The sequence below is a fragment of the Elephantulus edwardii genome, unplaced genomic scaffold (assembly GCF_000299155.1).
Source record: "Elephantulus edwardii isolate Elephantulus edwardi_28Jun2011 unplaced genomic scaffold, EleEdw1.0 scaffold00074, whole genome shotgun sequence".
Taxonomy (NCBI): Eukaryota; Metazoa; Chordata; class Mammalia; order Macroscelidea; family Macroscelididae; genus Elephantulus; species Elephantulus edwardii.
In genome coordinates this window covers 8,726,848-8,740,282 of record NW_006399824.1, presented here as the reverse complement: position 1 = coordinate 8,740,282, position 13,435 = coordinate 8,726,848, and the positions used below count along the sequence as shown (strand labels likewise).

General features: G+C 36.9%; 1 protein-coding gene across 1 annotated transcript in view; it reads right to left on the bottom strand.

Annotated features, from left to right (window-relative positions):
• Positions 1–13,435, bottom strand: part of CTNNA3 (catenin (cadherin-associated protein), alpha 3) — a 2,453,748-nt gene that overhangs the window by 117,529 nt on the left and 2,322,784 nt on the right. Inside the window, exon 16 of the mRNA XM_006889022.1 lies at positions 191–296. Within this exon, the coding sequence (XP_006889084.1) occupies positions 191–296 (106 nt within the window). The remainder of the gene's footprint in view (positions 1–190; positions 297–13,435) is intronic.

The window sequence follows — 13,435 nt, the reverse complement described above, 5'->3', positions numbered from 1 at the left end:
TGATTCCCTAGTGATAAATATTCATTATTTGTATCTTAAATATATAATAAAGCATTTAAGAAATCTTTTACTCTTTAGGATAAACTAATATAATAAACTATAAAATTAGCTTTACTCAATATTTAAAACTCTAAAACAATTAGCATGTCTTTTTTTTTTTTTGTCACTACTTCCTTTTTAAAGAACTTGCCTGATCAGCAATCTGGCGAGCCAGTACATCCATTCTCGATCCTGACTCAGATATCATTTTAGCTGCGTAGATCACTTCAGTAGTATGTTTCAATGGTCCTTTTCCCCTGAAAATAAAAGAATGGGAACATATTAGTTGCATTGGTTCATGGTGAACCATGTTAAGATGAAAAAAAAATAATCAAATATTGATGTTGCTTTTCATACTTGGATTTTGGGCAAGCTCTAATTAAAATCCACTCTGTTCCATTATGAAAAAGAAGGTGTGTGGTGTTACAATTAAGGTAATATTGCCTAAAGTTGTTATTCTTTTTTGTCATGTTGAAACTATTTCATAGTTGGCTTGCCAGCCGGTTTTCAGAGACAAATTTAATTGCAAGGAAGAAGGTTGCCCATCTTTCTACCACCAAGCAACTAATGAATTCCAACAACCTGCCTAAAAGATGAACTTTACATAGGGGAATGGTGATGAATTTTATAAAATACAGTGTATTGGAATGATTTTATGAAACACCATGTATATGAATGAAACACAATGTATACAAATTGTTATAGACAAACCAATATAAAATTTTTTAAAAAGATAAACTTTATTTATACTTCATCCAAATCACTTTTTATAGTAAATCTAAGAGTAGAGATGTTCCTCATCATTAAGTAAACCTCATTACAGGGGTGTTTCTGTAATTCTAAAAGAAAATAGGGAGGTTTTTCAACATAAGTACCTGACAATGCATTTTTAATAATAATGCTATATTTAATCACTTGTTGTTCTTGGCCTGTTTTTGATTGGTTTTGGTCAAACATTCTTCTAGGCCATATAGCCCTGGTCTGTCCAACTGCCGTACAAAGGTTAGTTGTGTTTGCTGTGAAGCTAAACACTGTGACACTCATGTGTCAAATTCGGTAATGGCACCCATAGTACAGTGTTTGGTGGAGCTCCCTGGTTAAAACAAGGTTGGAAGGAAGAGTGGCATCTAATTCCATAATAACTTGCCTCCGGAAACCCTGTGAACCTGGAGAAAATATGAAAGTCATACAAGTGTCGAGGACTTTCATTCATAGGGTCGCTATGAGTCGCCTATAACTCAATGACAGTTAAGAACAACAACAGCACATTTTATCATTCTCTTTTCAGTTCTTGATTCTTTAAGCTAATTCATTTTGTTTCCATCATGTGCCCTCCTCCATGATGAATTAAAACATGTAACTTCAAGGCCTGAAACTATTCACATGGGAGTTTATATTCTTTTCTCAGTTGGCTTTGCAGTAACTCCTTTCTGTTTCAGTTAGGAGAGAGCTTAAGCTTTCCCTGAGTGAACCCACTTACTCTGAAACGGAGAAGGAGTGCTGTATTACTAAAGTTGTAACAATATTTCCCCATACCGAATTAATTAGATCCAGCAACAATTAGGAAGAAGTGATGATATGCAAAAACCTCTGCCTATCTCATGTAATCTGGCTTCATTTTTCAAAAGATACATGTTGTAAATCTTGATGCTGCTTCTTGATCTATCCATTTACACAGAATGAATTAGTCAAGGGAAGACTCCCGTTGATAGTACAGAGTGATAAATGAAGGTACTTCCACATGATCTTTTCCACCCATTGAATGCTGTTTGTGCCTTAATTCTGCCACCCAAACTTCATGATTTGGATATGAGAGAAAGGAAGGAATTGCCTCACACAAAATGGCTGTAAAGATTAACCTCTTTGAGGTTAAGAAGTCAGTGGAACCTACAAGAAGTGGTGGCCAAGAGGTAAGGAGCTGCATTACAATCCCAAAGGTATGCAGTTCAAATTCATCAGCTGCTCAGTGGGAGAAAGATGGACAGTCTTCCCCTACACCATTAGACTGGCTCTGAAAATCCACTGGCGAGTCAGCGATGAGCTGATGCTGACTCAACTGCACACGACAACAACATGCCCGTGTTTGTTCTTTTCTACTCTTCTTAGGATCTCTGCGTGGCAAAATTGTTGAAATGCATAACTACTAACCATAATAGTTAGTGCTTTGAACCCATCAGAGGCACTTTGGAAGAAAGTCTTGGCAATCTCATTCTGAAAGGTCACAGAGTTGAAAACTTTAAGGAACAGGTCTACTTTACACTATATTGGGTGCCAAGAAGTGGAATCTACTCACTGAAAGTTTTGTTTTGGTTTTTTTCCTTTGTTTTTCCTATCTTTCCTAGGTTTCTTTAGTTATTCCAAAGCATTTTTCCTCTTTTTGAGAAAACGAGATGTAATGTAGCATAGTAGGTAAGTTAATCGATCTTAGTCATACTGCTCTAGACTATTTCCGTAAAATAGTCTACTTCTTACTATTTGAGTTAGTTATTGTGTGCCTTTGAGTGGAAACCTACTCATAGTTGATTCTCCAGTGGGTTTTCAGAGTCAGTAAATACATTTAAACAGGAGGAGATGGCCCATGATTTTTCTGCGGAGCAGTTGGCGGAATTGGGTTAAACCGGGCGGCTCCTTGGAGGCAAGGATTCTGAGGCTCCGTCTAACATACTTTGGACATGTTGTGAGAAGAGACCGGTCCTTAGAGAGGGACATCATGCTTGGGAGGGTGGAGGGACGGTGCAGGAGAGGAAGGCCCTCTATGAGGTGGATGGATTCAGTGACAGGGATAATCATGATGGGAGTGTCAGAGACGGTGCGATTGGCGCAGAACAGAGGAGACAGAGTTTAGGGGCTGTTGTACACAGGGCCGCTTTGAGTCGCAAGCGACTCGATGGCACATAACAACAACAACAACAACAACAACAACAACATCCTTTGGAATTACAGTGCAGTGCCTTACCACCATCAGAGCTCCAACAGAGTTTGTTAAGAAAGATAACTAATGACACCATGTCTCAGTTTTCTAAGTAATAACAATAATATCACCTGCTGAAATAATTATAAATAAGGGTTAAATTAACTTTTTCCCTCCATTCATTCACTGTTGTACTTTTCTCCCTGCCTACCCTCCCCCTCCCCGCCCCAGTACACTCTTCTCTTTGAAAAGTAAAAGAAAAATTCTTTCATTGCTTTACAATCCCTCTGCTCAGGTCCACTCCACTATGGAGCCTTCATTCTGGATATGGCAATAATACCTAATCACATATCCCTTTTAAACAGTTTTCTCCCTCATCTGTTTCAATGCAGTATACATTATTTATGCCATCTTTCTTAGTCTCCCCCGCAATCCCGATGTCAGTCCTGTTTTACAACAGTGTCATTATGCAGTATTTGACCTTATGTGACTGAGATATTTCGCTCAGTATAATGTCTTCCAGGGTCACCCATTTTGAATTATATTGCATGAGCTCCTTGTTTTTCAATGCAGCTTAGTATTCCATTATGTGAATAGACCACAGCTTCTCTATCCATTCATCTGTTGATGGGGGGCACATAGGTTGTTTCCAATTTTTTGCTATTGTGAACACAGCTGTGATAAACATGGGTGTGCATATATCTGCTTGGTTGGTAGTTATGGTCTCTTTGGGGTATATTCCCAGTAGTGGAATTGCTGGGTCTAAAGGTATCTCTATTTGCAACTTTTTGAGAAAGCACCACACTGCTTTCCACAGCGGTTGCACCATTTTACACTTCCAACTAACAGTGAATAAGGATAACAGTTTCTCCACAACCTCGCCAGCATTTATTGCTTCCTGTTCTGTTAAATTTTGCCATTCTCACTGGGGTGAGACAATATCTCATAGTAGTTTTGATTTAAATTTTTCTTAGAGCTAGCGATTTTGAACATTTCTTTGTATCTTTGTTGGTCATCTGAATGTCTTCTTTAGTGAAGTGTCTCTTCATATCCTGTGCCCATTTTCAAATGGATTGTTTACCTTTATCTTGTCATGTAAATGAACTTTAATGAAGTATTTATAACATTTCTGAAACAAATGAAGTTTCCAAAATATTCTTCATTTTGAAATTCTTAATGCTATGGAATAAAAATCAGATTAATTCAGGATTTGGCAAGACACACAAAAAGAAAAAAAACAGCATGTGTTTTGTTTCTTTAGCACACCTTTCCTTTGTGAAATAATGAACTTTTTTGATACAAAAGCAGCATTTCTGCAATTAAAAATGTTTAGTGACTGGTTTTTCTTTTACAATACTACTGCAAGAGAGTAGACAAGCACTTTCATATGTAGCTCTTTTCTCCCTAACCTTATTCTTTCATACAAAATTGAACTAAGATAAGACAAGGAGATCCCTGCCCCAACTTCTTTCCTAAAAAGTAAAGCAATGTTTATATGAAATGAACATAATAATATCATTTATAATTCATGTTATTATATAGCATTCTATATATACTCTATGAGTCGCAAGCAACTCGATGGCAATAACAACAACAACATATAGCATTCAGTCAGAATGACCCTCCAGTTAGTTTTAAGAAGCAGTAAATTGCCTGAGAGAATAGTGCCCATCTTTCTCCGGTGGAGCAGCTGCTGGATTTGAACTGCATGTCTTTGAGTTGGCACTCCACTAAGCCATCAGGGTTCCTCACTCAAAGAGCCATGCAAAACTTCCTTCTGTTTCATTTCCAACCTTCAACTGTGGTTCATTATAAGTGCCCTCCAAAGGAAGGGAAAAGTGCCTCCAAAAAGTAGTTTCTTTTTTTCTGAAACTCAACAGAATTTATACCTCTTTAGCAGCATACATATTCTAATCCTTGTATCCATTTAATTAAACTATATAGCATATAAGAGAATTCAAGTGGTTTCTCCATAGGAGAAAGATGGTTTATCTCCTTCTATGTAATTTACAACTTCTGAAAACCCACTGAAAGTTCAACTATGAGTTGGTTCTCACCCTAGGACACAAAATATCAACAACAGTATAGAATAAAGTTAGAAGGGAAGTAAACACAAAACTTTTTTCTATTCTACCTCATATGATCTTTATGGGTATATTGTTGCTATTACTATGTACTCTAATGGCAGAACCAACTCATTGCCCCACCAGTGGACTTTCAGAGGCCGTAACTCACAGGAAAGGGCATAGAACATCTTCCAGTGGAGTAACTGGTGGACTCAAAAGCATGTGCCTTTGAATAAGGAATTCAGCTCTTTACCATAAAGATATCAGAGCTTCCTGTGGGTGATTCTCTGTCCACAGGGGGCTTTAGAATAATGTAGATACTCTATTGTAAAACCTGATTATAAACTTGCTATTAGAAAAAAAAATGTTTGTTCATTAAGGAGAATAACATTATATAGTGACAAAAGCCCGAGAGAATTTTTGTAGCTTAAATTAACAGAGAATTCTACACTCAAAACATGAATACTAAAATGTATGTGCCCTATACTTTGAATATAAGACCCTTTTATTGTACTTTTTCACTAAAGCCTATCAAATTTATCATAAGCAATTTCTCCTGGAAAGTATAAATAGCATGTACAATGCAATAAAAATCTAGTCTCAAAAGATTGTTCTAATATAATTCTCCTCTTTGAATTTGCTGACACAGGCTGCTTTGCAATTCTAAAAAAAAATCAACATTAATCATTGTAATACTTTATTTAACTTACTTTTACAAATTTACCCATCAAGCAAGACTGGGTGTTATGTACATTGTTATGTTCAAAACAGCCAGTGCATTTTATAATTTCTAAGTATCTCCAGAGAAAGTTAAACTTGAATAAAGCTGTCCAAGCTTCCAACTGGCAATGTATCAATTTCAAGGTTTTAAACAATGGATAAAGTTTACTTCTAAAGAGAGGTTCTAACTCTTAGCTAACATAATGGACAAAGAACTGTATCAGAAGAATGAACTAAAGTATCATTCTTCCCAAAAGAATATACTTCCCCTATAAAACCTTAAGAGTTAGAAAAAAAATAGTTTATTTAAAAAATGTACCTTGCTATGAGGCCACTCACTACCTTATACACATGTGGAATTTGGAAGTGACAATAATGCACTGTGACAGACCACAATTATTCTCTTCCTCATGTTCTTAATTAAATGTATTGCCTGGCAAGTTTCCTACTGAGTGCCAAACAAAATACACATTTTACAAATGATTCTACATCATGCCAAGCACCAGATTTGTATCTAGAGGAAGCTACAATTACTGAAGCTATGATAAATTTGTAACATCTTCAGCCTGAAATGCCCTATGTAAGGAAGACTTTTTAAATTGAGAAATGCATTCAAAGGTTGTTTGCTGTCTTCATTTTCATAATGGTTTCTCCGGAACTGCTGTCAGCAAACTGTGTTTTAAATCATTTCATTTGAATCCTGTAGAGAGTGAACCCCAGAGAGGGAGGAGGTAGAGATTAGAAGTATTTTAAGTAAATTAGAAGTCAAAGATCTTTAATACAGTGTTTATGATAGTAATTTATCTACTTTTCCCAACAGAGGGCAGACTGGCCCTCCAATTGGACCTGTCAATTAATCATAAAATTTTATATGTTGGGACATCTCCTCTCATGCGGTTAAGTACCTCTGAAAACCTGCTGTAGGGTAAGCTATGAGTCAGTTCCTACTAGATGATACTCAATCACAACAACATGAGCAATCCACCACTTTTAATGTCATGAAAAAAATTATTGAGGCAAATGAAGAAAAAAAAAACAAAACCCAACTCTGAAACTTTCTTGATAAGACATAAACTTGCTAGCTATTATTCAACTTGCCCATCTATTATTCCTCTCCTTGGCCTTGCCCCCTCTCCTGAGCACAGGAATAAGTTGATGATACAACTGACTACCAACAACTCAGTCAATTGAATTTCTGACTTAAAAACCAAATAAGAACTGAACTTACTTTGTCTCTTTAATGATATGGAGTATCAGTGAAATCATCTTCTGGTTTTCTTATTGACTTAAAATGGGGAAAATTAATGAAAAGTTTAAATGTATCTTTTACATTTTTACTCTACTTTTTAATAATGTATAATTCCATGATTAAAGATCAAATTTTACCCATAATAATTTTTCACTTTGATATTCATGGTGGCCTAGTGATAAGAACCTGCACTGAAATCTTTAAGGCACGTGGTTCAAATTAACCAGTTGCTCCACAGGAGAAGGATGCGAAGTCTCCTTTCATGTGATTTACTACCATTGAAAATCCACTAGATAGTCAGCTATGGACTGTTTCTAACTTGACAGCTCATAACAACAATTCGTACATGAAGAATCTCATGTTCATGTGGTTAACTTAATTAATAAAAAAGACTAGCATGTATTTTCTTCTAAAAGAATAACTTATTAATTTTGCATTTTCTACATGATAAGCAGTACTCTACCACACAGACATAGTTTTATTTAATCCTTATGATAATCTAGTGATTTCAGAATTATTAGTTGTTGTTGTTTTTGTTATTGTTATATGCTGTGGTGTTGCCTCTGTCTCATAGTGATCTGGTGTACAACAGCCCTGAACTCTGCTCTATCCTGAGCCAATTTCATTGTCTCTAACACACCTATTTCCATTAACCCAGTCTATTCATTTTTTCCAGTGTCTTCTCTTGCACTTTCCCTTGACCCTTCCCAGCATGATGTCTTTTTCCAAGGACTAGTCTCTCCTGGTAACATGATCAAAATATATTAGACAGAGCTTCAAAATCCTTGATGCCAAGGAGCAGCCTGTTTTCACCCTCTCCAGAAAGAACCTGTTTGTTCTCTTAGCAGGCCATAGTATGTTCAGTACTCTTCTCCAGCACCACAAACCAAAGCCATTGATACTTCTTCTATCACCCTTCTAGCTCTCTGATGCATAGGAAGTAATTACAGAGATCATGGCCTGCATCAGGCACACTATAGTCTCTAGACTGACATCACTGCTCTACAGTATTCTGGAGAGGTCCCTGACATCAGATTTTCCCAATAAAATTAATCTCTTTATTTCTCATCTGCTGGTACCAAGAGTGTTGATTGTGGAACCAAGGAAGCTGTAACTATTAACAATCTCAGTCTCTTCACCACCTATCATAATGCTACCAGTCAGCCCAGTGGTGAGAATCTTTGCCTTCTTGATATTGAATTTCAATCCATATTGAAAGCTGCAGTCCTTGATCTTCCACAGCAAACTCTTCAGGTCCTTCTCAGCTTCAGCAAGCAGCGTTGTGTCATATGCATAATGCAGATTGCTGATGAGTCTTCCTCCAGTCCTGATGCCACATTTCTCCTCAGAGAGCCCATCCTCCCAGATAACCTGTTCTGCATATAGTATAGGGGATGAGATTTAAATGTAGGCAATCTGGCCATGGTATCTCTTTTTAACAATATTCCTATACTGCCTTCCAAATGAGGAAAATAAAATTAATGTATTTTTTTAAATTTAGGTTGTTTATTTTTCATTTCAATGAACATCTACAGAGATTTTGGGATTCCATTCATTCATTGTTGCACCCTTCTCCCCGCACAAACCCCTCCCTCCTCCCTTTTGCTCCTCTCCCTCCTTGAAAAGCAAAAGAAAAACTCCCTCATTGGTACACAATCCCCCCCCCCGCACCTCCCCAAACCCCACCCCCTACCCCCAAATATAATCCACTCTGCAACCCTCATTGCATACTCCTACGATAAAAATAATGCCCTAAAATATAATACTTTTAGACTATTCTCTCCCCCATAGACTTCAATGCCGTAAACATATTTCATCCAGTTTTTCTCAGTCTTACCCCCACCCCAATGCCAACCTCATTCTACAACAGTGGCACCATGTAGCATTTGTCCCTTTGTGACTGAGATACCTCACTCAGCATAATGTCCTCCAGGGTCACCCATTTTGAATAATATTACATATATTTTGGACATGTTATCAAGAAGGGCCAAGCCAAAGAACTACATCATTCCAGGTAAAGAAGAGGCTCAGCACAAAAGAGAAAGACTATCATTGATATGGATTGACTGAATGACTATAATTATGAGTTTTAGTGTAATAGAGGTTGTTAAAATCATGCAGGATCAGGTAGTTTCATTCTGTTGTACACAAGATCATCAGGAGTTGTAGCTGACTCCATGGCATCTAATACAACCACCATAAATAGAAAGCAAAGCCAAAGTTTAGACTTATGTTATGGGTGCTTAAGAGGTTTACTAATAGTGGTTTGCTCAAATTCAGGAGCCTCAAAGAACATAACTCAAATTTGTATCTCAGGAAAAAAAATACATATTATATTACACGAGACCTCTAGTAGCTCTGTGGTAAGAAGTTGTTCATTTAACCCAAAGGAATGTGGTTTAAATCTGCCAGCTGCTCCATGGGAGAAAGATGGGAAGTCTATTCCACTGTGACTTACTGCCTCAAAAGTCAGCTGGACGGTCAGTTATAAGTAGGTTCTACTCTATGATACATAACAACATATTATACATACTTCACTGGTCAGAACAGGTGATTGAAGTGACATCAATAGACTATGATTGTGGAGTTTATTTCTTAACACACTATTTCATCTGTTTCTTACTCCTAGGCAACTTTCTTTGTTTCCTCTCTCCATAGGTTGTGAACATTAAACTCAAAATTATATATCTCATGTTAAATGGAGATTTCACAATTAGATGCTTTTTTTTAGAAGGTAATGAATGGAATTTTTATGAGTGTCAGCTTTAGACATTATTATTATTGTTTTATTTACTTCTAACACTGAAATTCAGAGAGATGGACAATAACTAAGATGACAAAAGAAGAATACATTCCTTCAAGTTGTGGTGCTGGAGAGGAGTCTTGATCATACCATGGACTGCCAAGAAAACAAATAGATCTGTCTTGGAGAAGGTGAAAACAAGTTTCTCCTTGTAAGTTAGGATTTTGAAGCTCTGTCTCACATATTTTAGGCACATGGCCAAAATCCTTGAAGGAGGACATCTTGGCCAAAATCCTGAAAGGAGAACATCTTGCACAGAATGGTGAAGGGACAGGGAAGGAGAGGAATACACTAGATGAGATGAATTGATACAGTAACCGAAGCAATGGGGGTTGGTATGTTGGAGTCAGTGAGACAGGCTCAGGACAGGGAAGGCTTCTGAGCTGCTGTAAATAGTCACTATGAGTCACAGGTGACTCGACAGCACGTAACACCAACATTGAAATTCAGATCTGAAAGATGTTATTATTGTTGTTGTTGTTGTTGAGTACTGTAGAGTTGGAATTGAAAACTAGTTGACCCTCAGGCTGGTTTTCAGAGGCAGTTAATCACTTGGGAGGAAATTGCCATCTTTTTCTTGAAGAACATATGGTAGCCTCAAACTGTATGCCTTCAGGATTTCAACACAGATTTTTGCCACTAGGTCACCAGAGCTAGAGCGAAATGAATATGAACATGGAAAAAATATATATTTTTTTTTCTGAATCTCAGTATTGTCATTTATTAGCCAAGGAGCTTTTAGCAAATGACTTTGCTGCTCTTAATTTATCTTCTCATCATTGAAATAAAGATTATGACACTTGTTCACTTATCAATAAATACACTATATACATTATATATACAAAATGTGTAAATAACAAAGTTTTCTTTTCTTTCTACCAGAACAAATAATTACATAGTGTCTTAACTTATTATTTAAAAATTAAATTGCTTGATGGCCTAACGAAGTTTAATCCATTTATAGACCTGTGCAATATATTGCTTTTTCCAATCTCTTCTATAATACCCCTTTATTAAAGAAAATGAAAATATAAAAGATCATGAAATGTATACATACATAAAAGCGTGTGTGTTTGTATGTGTATAAGAAGTGGTTATCACTGGATGAGATTTTCCTTCAGCTTCTTACAGTTGATTTACATTTAGTGCTAGATATTTTTGGCAGCATAAACTTTCTGGGATTAATGATTCAGCCCTGAAAGGATACCACCAGAATTCCCTTGCTCATAATCGTGACATTAGATACAAAAGCTAAAGTAATTATCATGGAAACAACCAAAAATTATGAGATAACAAGAGCTACCAGACTCAAGTGAGGACACATTGTTCCTTTTCTATTCAAATACAAAACTTTAATTAGGAAACTTTCTCCCTTTGGATGCTACTTTTGCCTATAAAGTGTCATTCTCAAGTTTGGAGGATCCTATGAAAGTCCTTGGGAAATCAGCTAGTGACTAATCAGCTAACAATTATCCTGAATAATAAGCATCTTGTGCAACCTTTGAAATTCAGGTCTGAATAAAAGATGTTGCTCTAAGAAGGAGATTTTTTTTTCCTTTCTGCTCATCTTCTTCCCGTTAGAATAACCTGCTATAGCAAGCATAACAATATTTCAGTAGTTAAACACAATAAAACAGGAAGCAGTTCTCAGAACAGAGCAAAGAAACATTGCTTGTTTCAAATTCAGGAAAAAAGTGTGTCAAGGACGCATCCTGTCTCCATACCTTTTTCTGAAGAACAGATCATTTGGGAAGCTAGGTTTTATGAGGAGGACTGTGGAATCAGTATTGGAGGAAAACTCGCCACAACCTTATTTGCTGAAATTAAGGAGGACCTGAAGTGCTTGCTGCAGAAGGTCAAGGACTGTAGTTTTCAATATGGATTTAAGCTCAACATCAAGAAGACAAAGATACTCACCACTGGACCAATTGGCAGCACCAGGATAGACAATGGAGAGATTGAGGTTGTTAACAGGAGATGTGCTCCAAAATCAACAGTCCTGGCACCAGCAGTCAGGAAATCAAAAAATGAATTTCATTAAAAAAATATGCTGTCAAGGGTTTCTCCAGAGTACTGAGAATCAATGATGTCAGGCTAAAGACTAAGATGCTCCTGATCCAAGCCATAGTCTCTACGATTACTTGTTATGAATCAGAGAATTGGACAATGACTAAGGATTACACAAGAAGAATTTATGCCTTCAAGTTGTGATGCTGGAGAAGAGTACAAACATACCACAGACTGCCAAGAAACAAGTAGGTCTGACTTGGAGAGGGTGAAACCAAGTTTCTCCTTGGAGGCTAAGAATTTAACACTTGTCTCACAAACTTTGGGCATGTGGCCAGGAGGAACTAGTCCTTGCTCAGAAGGATAGAGGGACAGCTCAGAAGGATGGAGGCACAGTGCAGGAAAGGAAGCCCTTGGATAAGATGGTTTGAAACAGTAATGGGGGCAATGGGAGTAGCTGTGACAGAATCAGTAAGACTGGCTCAGGCTTCAGAACTTCTGTCTTTATGAGTCCCAGGTGACTCGGTGGCACATAATGACTACAGAAATAAATACAATAAAGTTTATTCCTTTCTTACACTAGAATCAAGGTTGTGGAATAGATGATCTGTACATTCATATAATTTAATTCCTTTCATATATTCTTTCAGAACTAAAGAAACTCTATATTTAGGATCACACATCATCTACATTTTTCCTACTTTTCTTTTAATCAGACATACATAAGAGGAAGAATATAAAGTATGGACGAGTCTTAGATTTTTAGAAGATATGCTAATACCTTCTAAAGGCTTGTGATCTGCTAATGGAAAGGTTGGCAGTTCCCTGCAATCAGCTGGCAGCTACATCTATGAAGGTCTGTAGCCTTGAGACCCAATAAACAGTTCTATAGTATGTAATATGGTTGCTATAAGTTAGGATTGGATGGATAGAAGAAGGTTTGGTACTGGTTTTGCATTGTGGTGTTGGAGAAATGTAGTGAATGTCCCAGGAAAGGTCCAATGAACAAATGTCTTGGAGAAGGTGCAGCCAGAGTGTTCCTGAAACACAAGGATGGTGAGGTTTCTTCTCACATAATCTGGCCATGTTGTTAGTAGGGGCTATTCCTTGGAAAGAGCTACAATATTTGGAAAGGTGAAGAGTCATTGAAAGAGAAGAAGATCATCAATGAAATGGATTGACACAGTGATTGCAGCAATTAACTCAATTATGTTAGAGATGATGTCATAGATGATAAGGAACGCACAAGATAGGATAAGGGCCAAATCTGTTTTTAAAAGTGTTTCTATCAGTTGTACTAAACTCCATAGCACAAATTAACATCACATCACTACACAGAATAAAACATAACAACATAACATAACATAACATAACATAACATAACATAACATAACATAACATAACATTCTAGAACTCAGAGACACAGACTCATCCAAATACAAGGAAGTCAAGAAAAGTTTCCATTTAGACCTAATAGAAATGAAAACCAGGTTTTTGTGTGTGTGTGCTTTTTTTTTAAAATTCATAGCTTTGCTTTTGTACATATCTCTGTTGTTGTTGTTATGTGCCGTCGAGTCCTTTCCGACTCATAGTGACCCTATGCACAACAGCCCTAAACCCTGCTCTATCCTACACCAACC